The 12849-nt window shown below is 43.4% G+C and overlaps 1 protein-coding gene across 6 annotated transcripts; it reads left to right on the forward strand.

Moving 5' to 3' along the window:
* Positions 1-762: 762 nt before the first annotated feature.
* C21H1orf116 (chromosome 21 C1orf116 homolog) lies at positions 763-9869 on the forward strand. Of its 6 annotated transcripts, none has more exons than XM_073320062.2 (4): positions 763-809; positions 4895-5046; positions 6856-7033; positions 7583-9869. In XM_073320062.2, the coding sequence occupies exons 2-4, from the start codon at positions 4954-4956 to the stop codon at positions 8920-8922; spliced, it is 1611 nt and encodes a 536-aa protein (XP_073176163.1). In that variant the 5' UTR covers positions 763-809; positions 4895-4953; the 3' UTR covers positions 8923-9869. The 6 variants fall into 6 exon arrangements, with proteins under 6 accessions (XP_073176163.1, XP_073176157.1, XP_078705926.1 ...); XM_073320056.2 differs by lacking the exon at positions 763-809 and adding an exon at positions 822-923; XM_073320057.2 differs by lacking the exon at positions 763-809 and adding an exon at positions 976-1135.
* Positions 9870-12849: the final 2980 nt, after the last annotated feature.

Raw genomic sequence — 12849 nt, forward strand, 5'->3', positions numbered from 1 at the left:
CCATAGCAACTGGCATACCTGGTCAGTCTCAGCAAAGTTGGAAGGCAATGGGTCTATTGACCGGGGCTGTGGGGCAAAAGACAAGGAATCAGGACTTCAGAGTTCTTTTCCTAGCTCTACCATGGAGTCACTTTGCCTCAGTTTCTCCAGCTATAAAAGAGTCATGGTAGTACCTTTCTCACAGGCATAATTAGAGAAGGATCATAAAGCGCTTTCCCTCAGATGAAAGTTGCTCTAGGCATGCAAAGTATCAGCATTCTGAAAGGATTGAGTCAGCCTGCAACTGACCTCCTTAGGTCCAAGCAAGAGGCATTTTGTTAGCATACAGAGATGGGGAGCTTGCCCCACCTGTACCTGTTCTGTGGACAGAGGACTAAAGCATCCTGAATTAGCCAGTCTGCACACCTCAGTTGCACTAAGCTATTGACAAAGGAAAAGGGAGAGAAAATGGCCCAATTTAGGAGCAGCGAAGAAGCTTCTCATGACAGTTGAGAAATTAGTTTAACTTACATTTGTTCACCGATCTCTTTCCTCCCCCCTTCCCTCAGCTGACTATAAGAGCCCTTTTTGCTGCACACTTAGCCCCTCTCCAGCTGCCACAACGTGTACTCCACCCTCTGATCTCATTGGCTGCCACAGCAAGAAGCGCAGAGTTTTGATTAGCAAAGAAATCTTTCGTCCCACCCCAATGTCAAGCCCCTCCCTCCCTCCCTCCCTCATTTTTGAGAACAGCTGGAGTGAGAAGTTGGGAGGAGAGTTTGTGATTGGGTGGCAGTCAACAGTAGGGTGGGTGAGGCATACCTGTCCAGGTAAGTCAGTGATAGGTCATAAGCTGAACAGAACAGGAGGGGTCTGTTTGGGGTTTTAGTTCCTTGCTTAGAGAAACAGAGACTTTTGATCCTTCTCTCTCTCTTCTAGTTAAGGTGAGTTAATATCTGACTGAGCTGTATTCGTTTAACATAAAGTGGAGAGATTCTAGGACAGTTGGGGAGGAGCTGGGTGGAAAAAGAGTTTGGGAAAGAGCTTTGGAGTCTAACTCAGATTTCCTCCCTGCCATTTCAATATCTACTGCTGCAATCTGCCTGCTCTGCAGGGGCTGCCGGCCAGGTGAAATCCCTTGGGGGTACAATTTCTGGTATCTATAAAGCTTTCTAGATTTCTCACTGTTGACCAGGCTCTTGTCCTTTGCACCTGTGTGCAAAGTGCGTGTTTTGTGTACTTGCTCTGCCCTAGCCAAAAAAAGCTTCATGAATGTGTTGTTCAAATACCTGTGTCACTAATACTTGTGTTAGTAGTTGCATTAAAAGCTGCCTTGACGTACAGAATTAAGTGTTGCCTAGCCCATTGCTGACTGAGGGTCAAAGCTTTGAAGGGCAGTTGTAGCAATCCAGCTACCAGCATTTATTTGTTTTTTGGGTGTGGTTTGTTTGTTTTTTTTTGGTTAAACTTGATTCTTGTTGGAAAAATGGCTTTTTCCTCAAACAAAAAAAAAGTAGAAAAGCTGGGCATTGTTGAAATTTTGTTCCTTGTAGTTTTTAAAAATCAAAATGGTTACTGAAATGTAGTTTGCTGGCACTTTTTTTTTTTTTTTGGTAGATGGGAAAGTTTTTGATAACTATTTTGAACCTTGCAAAAGGGGAAAAACCTCACTCAATTTTTCTTGTCACTTTTTGACCAGCTATAGTGGGTTGAAGTTCATGATGGAAGATCATGAGGGGGGGGGCGGAAACAAGAAGGTAAACTCAAATTATTATCTTTCCATTTTTGGTACCTTTGATCAGCCCCATAAGCATGTGTGTATGTCTTGGTAGTCTAGAATGCTTTTCTTCCCCAGCTTTGCCCTAAAAAACAAATGAGACCTTGTGTAGTAATCATGCAACTCTGTATAGTGGTTAGTTGTATATTTTTGTAAATGCCACACTTGTGGCTGTGATACAGATCCAGGTGAACTTTTTGTTCCTAATAATTAGATGAATTTAGGTTTCTTCACAAACAGTGTGACTTGTACCTCTTCATTTTGAACCTAAAGCTCTTGTGCTCAAATTTGGAAAGCCTGTATTTTGTTTGTGATGTGTAACTGATCACAGGGCATTGTTTCTGTTGTGTGGATGACTAACGCTTGTAAACAGGACGCTGGCTTGAACTAGCCACTTCAGGTTTCAGCCATCACGCAAGTCAGTGTAAGACTGACTTCCCACAAAAACCAATTCAATCCTAAATATTTATGGGTGGGGAACTAATGAAGAGCTTACAAGTACCACTGAAGGAAACTTGTGGGTCTCATTCAAACTAATGTTAGCATGTGGCTTCTTGCATTGTTAGCATTACTAAGTCATAGATCCCATGATGTCCTAAGAGCCCTTATGCTCAACCTGGTCCTCCATATTGCCAAACTGTTGGACAGCTGGCTGTATTGTTTAAACAACACCCCCCCCCCACCTGCTTTCCTAGACCAAACGGTGGTGGTTTATTTAAAGTAATACTTAATCGAACATTTAAATTAAGACTGCTGTATGCATTGAGGGATCGTATCTCCTGTGGTGTGTAATGGAATTTATTCTCTATCTTTATTCAGGAAAGATTTAAAAAAATTCTCATTCTGACTAATCCTGTATTACTAGATGTGGCTTCCTGATGCTGTTTATTTAATAATAATAATAAAAAGCCAGCTGCCACACTGCTGAAAGCCCCACCAGGTTACGCTACAAAGAATTGCTTTGCCTTCCCTTCTGATGGGTAATGCTGGTTGTATTTTTAGTGGATTCAGTATTTGTGGCCCAGCCCTTCTCCTCTCTTTGATTAATAGGCAGCATGCATCTGGAAAATATGTATCACTTTTTTAAAATATGCAGTATCATTGAGCTGTGTTTCACAATGTTAATATTTCATGTCTCAGATTTTATGGCTATAAATAACTACACTTTTTTAAGCTAACTTTTAGCCTTTGTTAACCTGAGTTAATCACACACCTAAATCTTTAGCAGCGCATTCTAGTGTTAAGCCATCTCATTCTTGGTCAACATTTGACCTCCATTTCATATCTTCACATTTGCTGAAATACTTGGCGCTTTCTCTGCCTCCATAAAGCGTTGTCACTGGATACTGTACATACAAACTTCTCTAAAAGCAACATGTTTAAAACAACCCTCTCGTCTGAGCTTGCCATCAGGTATAAGGAGCTGGAAGTCTCTTGGGAGCTAATTACAGATAATACACTTGAGTTTAGCCTCTATCTTAGACATATTAGCCTGGAAACATTCAAATACCTGCTGGTATATCGGGGGAAGAAGTGACCTCTAGAAAAGCAGCCATTGCATATGGGCTGTGCATTCATCAGTTACAATTTCCTAGCTATTTCTTTTACTCGTGACATTCTCTCTGCAGTGGTCATTTTGACACGTTGGACTTAGAGGGCTTGTCATACAATAATTCACAAAATAGGTTATATTTGCACCACATTGACTGTAATGGTCCTAACAAATGTGGGTTAGAGATCTGATCTTAGTCTAAATACCAGTTGCCCATGATGGGAGGGAACGATATTGATCAGCTGCTGGATGACTTTTAGAATGTGTAGAGGGTGGAGTTGGCAATTTTATGATGTAGGGCTGGTCACAGATTTAATTATTGAGCTTGTGAGTGTGGTCACAAGGCAGCATGGTCTAGTGGCTAGAGTAGGGAGAGAAGCCAGTGTTCCATTCTCAGCTCTGCTACTGCCCTGCTGTGGGACTTTGGCAAGTTGTTTAGCTTCCGATTGTTTATGTGGAAAATGGGGATAATTCACTCCCGCTTTGCATAGTGCTTTAAATCCTAGGATGAAAGAAGAGTTCAATGTTTTGTATGTAACTGGAATTTCACTGATCCAAGGAAAAATACATCTGCATGTGTCTCTGAATTTAAACTTCCATCTTTTTTTTTTTAAATCAAAGCTCTCAGTACACCCACAGTCCCATTAAATGAGTTACTAGAGTTTATCTGGGCCTCTGAATCCAGTTTCACGGAGACCCTTAGCAGACCTAGGGCTGTCTAAAGCAAGACCCTTTCCTCTTAGCATTACTGATATGTCTTTCTCCAGTGAGAACAAGGAACCTCTGAGGTGCTCTTCTTCACACAGGCTATGCCATGAACACACCCACCTAAACTCATGACTTAGGTAAACAAGCACCTCTCCCTGTGGCAGCTGACAAACTTGCATCATTTAGGTGTGGGGTGGAAAAAAACTAGCACCTTGCAAAGAGGAAGCTTATGGTAAAGAAATATGCTAACCAGTTTAGTTAGCAGGCTGGTAAGATTTAGCCCCACCTGTTAAACTCTCCAAAATACCTTGGCTATGTTTTTTCAGTCTTGTCTATGCTATGAATTTTACCCTCTTCTGCCAATGGATGCAGTTGAACCAGCACTAAAAATTGTTTAAAACAGCAAGTGGAGACGAGGACAAAGTGGTCAGCACAATTTCAGAAATTGCTTCATCGCATCCTAGCATGTGAACTGAGCCTAGCTGAGCTGAGAACTAACCATTGCATTGCTTTTGCTCTTTGGCTTTCTTTTCCCTTGCCAATTAATCACTACCTTACCCATGCTGCAGAGACCCCCTAGACTGTCAGTGGATAGCAACAGCTTGTGATCACTACCAAAATGGGCTCAATTTGAATCAACGGCATTTACCCTATTACAGGTCTATTGAGCCTTGGAGTCTTCCAGATAACTATTTTAAAAAAAAGTCACTAACTTGTGAACAGTTCTTCAGAACAGAAGGATGGCCACATCAAACAAATCTGAAGTCCTCATTGCTTCCCTAGAGTTGAATGCAAATATAACTGATGTGTCTGATTTGGTGCGAGTGAGTTCCAAGCATAACTAATGCAATACTGAGCACATCATGCTCTTTCTGCAGCTTGAGTTGGAACTACTCTACACCTGCTCCTGGAAGTTCTTGCCGTGGTGATTTGTGATATGCCGAAAGAGGATTTGTGGCTAGGGACAGCTGGTCAAGGTTCTGGCAGTTGTGACAGCATGGTCAGCACTATCTCAAGCCACTCTGAATTTGTAAGTAAACATTTTAAGTAACCTTTATTTTCCAGGGCTAGCAGCTGGTGGCCCTGTAAATTCTGAAGGAGGGATTCTAGATACATATTTGTACTGGGGTAGCATAAAGAAGCCCCTGTCATGGATCAAGACCCCATTGTATTAGTTACTGTATAAACATGGAACAAAAGGATGGTTCCTGTCCCAAAGAGTTTGCAGTTTTTTCATTGATTCTCTTTCTCTGGTATATTCCAGCAATCAAACCATGGTGCAGCACAAACACAGGCTATCACTAAGCCTAAGCAAAGAGAGTGAAGCCCAGTCCTATAAAAGACTCATCACCACAGGCATGAATCAGTACAGCCGAATTGTGATGCCAAACTCCTTCTCTGGCTCCAAAGCAATCGTAACACTGCTGCTCTCAGTCAGGCACCCTGGGCAGTTGAACTGCGATGGCATTGCTTAAGAGTTGTACATTATGGAGCTCCCAGCTGGTAGCACAATAGAAGAGTGTCGTGAGAGACCCATGCAGTGGCAAACATAAGTTTACAAAACAAGCTGATCACCTGCTCCCAACTGATGTGCAGGTTGGCTTGGTCTGTGTTTGCTGACGTGCTCAACTTTGTGTAGCTCAGAATGGCTTGGCCAGTGGGGACTATCATTTTGCCTCTTCTGAATTGCTAGAGCCCTGAATCCAGCCTGGGTTGCGTCAGGGGGCCGGGCCCATGCACTCCACTCAGTACGTAGGAGGAGTCTAGTTGGCTAGATCTCCTGAGCGGGACCAAAGTGTGACTAACTATAACAAAGTTGACTCCAAGTTAAGCTAAAGGAGATGTGTATTAAACCACACTCCACTTAGATTTAATTCCAACTAAGTCAGTAATGAAACCAGTGATTGATTTGGCCCATTAAATGGTGAAAATCATGCATTTGCACCCATCCATTAGTGCTAGTTTGCAAACACATTTCAGGATTAGGGAGACTAATTACTCCTCTCTGACTTTGAGCATATTGCAATGAACTCACTACAGTTCTGTACAGAACAGGCCCTCCGTGCTATTGCACACCAGAAATAGACCTGTGTATAACTAAGAGGGATGGACAGACTAGTTGCTTTATGATACCAGATCCAGCTTGATGCTTTTTTCTAAAATAAGGGAGTATTCCCCCACCCCCCCCGAGGTGGAGGCTTGTGTGTCATGGTTAAAACATGTTTTCCCTTCCATGCCTTCAGTTTTATAGGCATCTAAAGCTGCATTGCAGAGTTGAATAACATCTTCCATTGGCCCTGAAACTAATGTTGATGTAACACAGCAGAAGAGTTGCTTACGGTCCAGTGATGATTGAGACGGATCCTACAGTGCTTCTATAAAAGATGGGGGGTTACAGAGCATGGAGAGCAGCCATCATACTCTTAAGACCTCTGAATTTCTGGATGCTTAGCCACATTTCCAAAACTCAATATGTATGGCTGATCCATACCAATGTGGCCTGTCTACAGTACAACTAGCCAGACAAATGTGTTACGGGATTACTGATGCTTCAAAGGAAAGTTAGTGGCTGCTGCTGGGGGCAGGATTCTAATTGCTTGATCAGGAATGGTAGATCCTCAGAAGCTGTTTAATTATACTCCCAAATGAGGTTGCCCTTAAGTAGTGCTTCTGGTAGTGTGGCTAAGTTGTTGTCACTTGGCAGACCGGCAGTTTCTGGGTATTCAACAGTTAGATCCTGTGGGAGAGAGCTGTCCTTGGCTTCATTTAAACTATAAATTCGATTGTAAACCGCATTATGCCTAATTTCCCCATTGGTGGTTTTGTTTTTTTCTTTTAGAGTGATAACAGCTATGATTATTTATCTATCGAGGAAAAGGAATGTTTGATGTTCCTAGAAGAAACTATTGATTCTCTGGATACGGAAGCAGACAGTGGGGTTTCTGCTGATGAGACTGATTATGCTGAACGTTCTGAGCTCCCCAGAACATGGCCAAAGAGAGACTTTGTTCCAAAAAGTAAGGTTAAAACTTGCATTCTGAACCCCAGAGAACTCAGGGCCTTCTGTGACCAGGACTGAAAGCCCTGTGACACAGGAAATCTTAGAGGGGACAGAATGTTGTCCCAGCTTCCCTCATACAGTAAACACCTGGTAGTGCACAACTGACTAGAAAAATCTGTGCTGGGGTAGGGAGAAGGGACTAAAGTTTGTCTGTCTCCAATGCACCTAGTGTAGATTACCCTTGGAGAAGAGCCTGCCAGTTGTCCTGGTAAAGGTAAATAGCTAGTCTGCAAAAGTGTAGGACAAAATATCTATATGCTGTTTACACTAGGACTCATCAGGCAATCTGTGTGTCACTAACCGCAAACTTAATATCTTTGCAATAAGAAAATATATTCACCTCCCCAGCGCTAACATCCCCCTCATAAATTTTTTGAAGTTGGGTATCTTGGCTCTATTCATTGGCAGCCCTATTAAAAAGGCTAGCTCTGTATGTAACTAGTGGGTGGTCTTGATGCAATGCTCTGCACGTAGGTGCATACTTAACACTTATCTTTTTGTCTAGATTTGGACAGTGGGCCTCTCACTGAAAGTTTTGGTCAGCTACATGAAGTAGAACAAAAGGGTGATAAGCATGGATCGCTTCTCTCAAGTTCTGCTCCAGGGGTGGTTACAAGCTCAGGCTACCGCAGCCTTCCAAGGAGTGTCAACGCAGCAAGCGCACCAACCACCACCAAGGTTTCTGTCAGCAAAGCAACTGACCTCACTGATGGTCCAACTCCAACAGCTCAAGAGACAGGGAAGTCTTCGTGGAAGATGCCCAAGGAAATGGGGATTGAGGACACGTCAAATCACCAGCCCAGAGTGAGTACTCAGATAAAGCCATCAGACTTGGAGTCTGTAATTATCCACCCCCCTGAACCCTTCCAGGATCCCAGAAGCAAGGGATCTGCTAATGGCAGTGAAGACAAACTACTACCTGAGGCAGCAACGGGGAATGAGGCTGAAGTTGCACCACAGCCTTCTGCTCCAGAGAATGCAAGGCTGCCTCTGAAAGAGGAGAAGAAACATGAGAGAGCCACTGATCCTCAAGGCAGCCAAGGGAAATTACCCTCAAAAGAAGCTTCTCTGGATTCAAACATCAAGCCAGGGCCTCCCACAGCCCCAAAGCCAAGAAAACTGCCACCAAATATTATCCTTAAACCTAGCAAAATCAGACCAGCACCACTCTTAGACCCTAATCACAATAGAAAAGGGCCTTCTCCATCTTCACCCAAGTACAAATCCAGCACCAGTGACTCTTCTGTGGAAAAGCAGGAAAGAGCCAGGTGGGAGGCACTGGAAAAGTTGGGACTCCTACATGATAAAGGAAGGGAATCTAAAGTCCATGTTGTCAGACCTCCTACTGCTCCCAAACCAAATCCTGTCCTCATTCCTAGGGCTGGTAGTAGGGATAACTTAAACAGTGATGATGGAACTGATGCTCCTATGAATGAGAAACCTGATCATGCTCCAGGTTTAAATCCAGCAGAGCGTGCGGCTCCTGGCTTGAGCCAGACAATCAAATCCAACTCCTTAGAGCATTCAGGCATAGGTCTGAGCAGGGAGGACCAGAACATGGACAGTAGCTCGCTTGGCAAAACATCAGTCTCTAAGATGATGGCTCTCAGTGTTCTTAGGAATAACCGAACACGCCCAGCTTCCCTTGGCACAAGGGAAGACTTTATTGAATTCAAAGCATCCAAAACTGATGATAAGGAGCTGGGGAAAGGTGACAAGCGCAAATCTTACCCGTTGCTGAAGTTTCCCCGGCCTACTTGTGTCAGTGTAAAAATCACCCCTAAAGGAGCAAAAGATGAAAACCGCCGGGAGGCTCTGAAAAAACTTGGCCTACTGAAGGAATAAACAATCCAACACTTTGTGCAAATTCACCTATGTTTTTATGCTATGAATACAGGAACTTCTGTCCTTCCTCTTAAGCAAAGTGGGACAAACTGTTTGGGTGAACGCAGCAAAGTCTTGGAACAGGGTTCTAGGCACACAGATTAATTCTGCACACTCTGAACCAGCAGCATGAAAATGAGCATCTTCAGAGTTTGATTTCTACCCCTCCAGGGCCTCAGGAAGACTGGCCTGAATTAATACTGCCATTAAAATTATTCAAAGCTTCATGCTAAATAGACATCACGTGTATATAGTGTGTATAATTATTTATATGTAATGGGAATAAGTATATGGATGGAAACATTCCCTTAAATGTTTTATTGCATTTGCTCCCCTAAATGTTCACTGTTTGGAAACCATGAACTCCTGGCATGTGGTTTGGTGGGGGGAGGGGCGTGGAGGTAGCCAATCTGGGAAAGACAGGATGGCAGGATTTGGCTCAGGGGTGGGTGGGTGTTAGATATTTTTTTTATTATTATTATTCAACATTTATTCAAAGCTTTCTGGGACCTGATCATTTCATTGGGCACATGCACGTACCTCCTGAAGCCAATGGGAGTGATGCATGTGCAACTGCTAGTGTGATCAGGACCTGGATATTTTAGCCCAGATAGGAGTGAGAAGTAAGCGTGCTTGATGCTGCTCTGCCAGTCACCTTTCAGGCAATCGAACTTGTGTAGGTAGCAGATTCAGAACTGCTGTCCAATATGAGGGGGGAAAATACAGATGAGTAGAAGTTGATGATGTTGTTGTTTTTTGCTTTCATGACCTTTTATCTGACCTCTGGTTTATTATATCCAGCTGTATGAGCAAACTACTGCTGATGCCTTGTGTGCTTTTAGGTTATGCCCCTTTTATCTTAGAGGTTTTTTATTTTGGTAATAAACTATTTTAAATGGCCAAATGACTATATATTGTGGATTTCCTCTTTTAAAAAGACAGTATGTTTCAACAGTTGGGAGGGTAGGAAGAACAAGTTTTATTCTTTAATGTCCTCTCAATCCAGAGCAGTTGAGCCAATAAGGAACCTGTTACCTCTGCACTTGAGTGGTAGTGGAACTTTTTAGGTTCTAGTTTAATGGGGTATTTACGTCCATTTCTAGAATATGGCAGCGGTTACTGGTCTTGCTGTGAGATTAAGTGCAACCCGCTAAAGTGAGCAGGGTTGTGTTGGACGGTGGCCAGAGCAAAACTTGATTCAACTTCTGAACTGACCTTTATATGGTCAGTTATTCTAGCACATTAGACTAGAGAGATGCAGTAGCTACCACTCAGGCTAAATCTTTCTCTGCTATGGGCTTGACTTCCTCTCCAAGTTCATTGCCTACAATACACTTTTTAAATTTTTATAGGTTAATTGCTTTGGCTCATTGCTCATGAATAGATCCAATGAAGCCTTGCCCCGACTTGGCAAAACTTGCAATAATGCATGTATCTAGGGGCAACATAGTCAACTCACTAATCATTGGACACATAGCATTCTTCCAGGAATGTCCCACATGAGTTTTACATCAGTTACTATGGAAGACAATATTTTCCCTTCAGTGGATATAGCTGCCTGAGGCTAGAGGAAGAGTTGCTCGTGCTTCTGGGTGATCACGTCAGCGCTACAGAAGATCCTGCAAGGCTGAGCTGGTGAGCAGGACAACTACAGTTCTGGACTTTCAAATCTCCACTCTACAGCACAAACTTTTGTACAGTTAGAACCGTGGGTTGGTGTTACACTCAGATGACCTTTGTGCTGGAGAGAAACATGTGTTACACAATGTCACAGTTGAGACAAGGACAACGCCTGCCCCTCCAAACTGACAGGAGCACAGGTAGGGACCTGTCAGAACCCACATTCTCCTGTGAGGGTGCTGGCCAGTGGTAGGCTGCTATGCCACACCACCTGTAACTTTCCTGCTCCTAGAAAGTGGAGGTGAAATTTCAACAAAAAGGGGGCTGCAAACGGATTTTCCCCTCCCCCACCCAAGCTATTCTTCAGTTACTCCGTCACTTATTCTACACAAGTAAACTATAATTCTCTGGTTATATAGTGTATCACCATTTTAACTACCCAGGAGCCCAGAAACTTTTTTTTTTTTAATTAATCTGGAGACTAGGACCTTAGACCACTTCTGAGCCATGACAGCAGTCATGCATAGCCCATGTTATTAGAATAGCAAAAGCCAGTTCCTGTGGCATAGACGTGAGACCCTTAAAAAGCTGGTTGGGGCCTGCCTGCTCCAGCCCCCTTACCAATTCAGGGTTGAACACTACTCTGGGCACTTCCTTTTTAAGAGTGCCAGCCTGGACTGTCTGAGGAGGCTGCCTGCAATAGCAGCATGCTGGGCTTTGACCTAGGGATTCCCTTCCACTCCTATAGAACTCATTAGTGCCAACCAAGTCCTTGGAAGACTCTTCCATGTTTTAATTAGGTCACCAGGGGAAGATTTTTCTCCCCTTGTCAGCCTTGAGTTAGGTTTGTTTGCTCTCTTTCCCTAGAGGGTTCTCTGATATCTTGCAGTATCTAGCCCCTGTCTATATGTTCCTAGGCCTTGCCTCTATTATTGTAAGCTCCTTGAATTGCTGTGGCCTGGCTTCTTGTACAAAATGCTGCAACTCACTATAAAAGAGAGCTGAACAGAAATGGTGGTAGTAGCAATGAAAAGATTGCTTCAGATTTACAAGCTCAGACCATCAATGGATATTTCAACTTTTATTACATAAAAAGCATCTGTTATGGTGAGGCTCTGTTACTTTGCTCAGGTTATGGGAATTTGAGACTCCACCTCCCAAATGTAAAAGAGGCATTTAAAAAATTTACTCAACTTCTGGCTTTCCCTTGCCACCCTCTCCCCCATCCAAGAAGTGGGGTGCAGGGAGAGCATGGTAAACAGATGTTGGACTACTCTTCAAGCTAATGCACATCTCACAGAGCTGAAAGTCATAAGTTATACCTGTCGCATTGATCCCCTTAGGCTTCCTGGGATCTTCTGCTGCTCTAATGTGAACACTTGTAAGCCTGAGCAGCTCTTCCCGTAGCCTTAGGCAGCCACATTCGTTGGAGGGGAAATAGTGTCTCCCATAATAACTGATGCATGACCTTATTAGTGCCAGAAATGCAATGTTAAAGAGTTCTTAGAGTAGAAGATGGCTGGAATGAGGCCTGCATGCCCCTCTATACCAGATGATACATCCTTGTCTTCAATGTGCACATCATTTCCCCGTGTCGTTCTGGTCACCTACAGTTGCTTTGTTCAGTGAATGCTCCAGACATTTTTGCTCCTATGGTGCTCTCCTCCCACAAACTCCTCCGCTTTTCTCTGCAACCTTTTTTGTTCACTGCCACCCATCCCAATTCCTACAGACCTAAAACTTCATCTGTCTGTTTGTTCTGCCACCCAGGCTTTGCTCCAAACTTGCTTTTTTAGCTAGCCTTCCATCACCAACCTCCACTCCACCATTCATACTTTCTTGTAGTTTACTCCTCAGACTATAAGTGTAATTTATTAAAAGTATTGAACTAGAAGAACCAAAAAGATAAGGAGAGCAAGAGTCTCTCACCTCATTTTACTGTGTGTTTTGCCCATCAAAAGGAATTAAATGGGCTGGCCCCTTTTGAACATTTTCTCCTTTAATACATTGGTCCTGATTTTCAAAGGGACTGAGCTGCTGCATGTCCTATGGGCTTCACCTCTGGAAATCAGGCACAGTTGGGCACTCACAATCCATGATCACGTTTGCAAAAATTTGGCCAGTGGGCATCCTGCCATTGGTGCCCTGGGAATCAGTTAAAATGTCTCCTGTCTTCTGACAAAAGTAGAAGTGGGCCCCAAATGATCAGCCAAGGTGGTATTTTGTGGATATGCCACCCAGCAGCATACAAGTGCCACTTTCTGCACG

The sequence above is a fragment of the Lepidochelys kempii genome, chromosome 21 (genome assembly GCF_965140285.1).
Source record: "Lepidochelys kempii isolate rLepKem1 chromosome 21, rLepKem1.hap1, whole genome shotgun sequence".
Classification (NCBI taxonomy): domain Eukaryota; kingdom Metazoa; phylum Chordata; order Testudines; family Cheloniidae; genus Lepidochelys; species Lepidochelys kempii.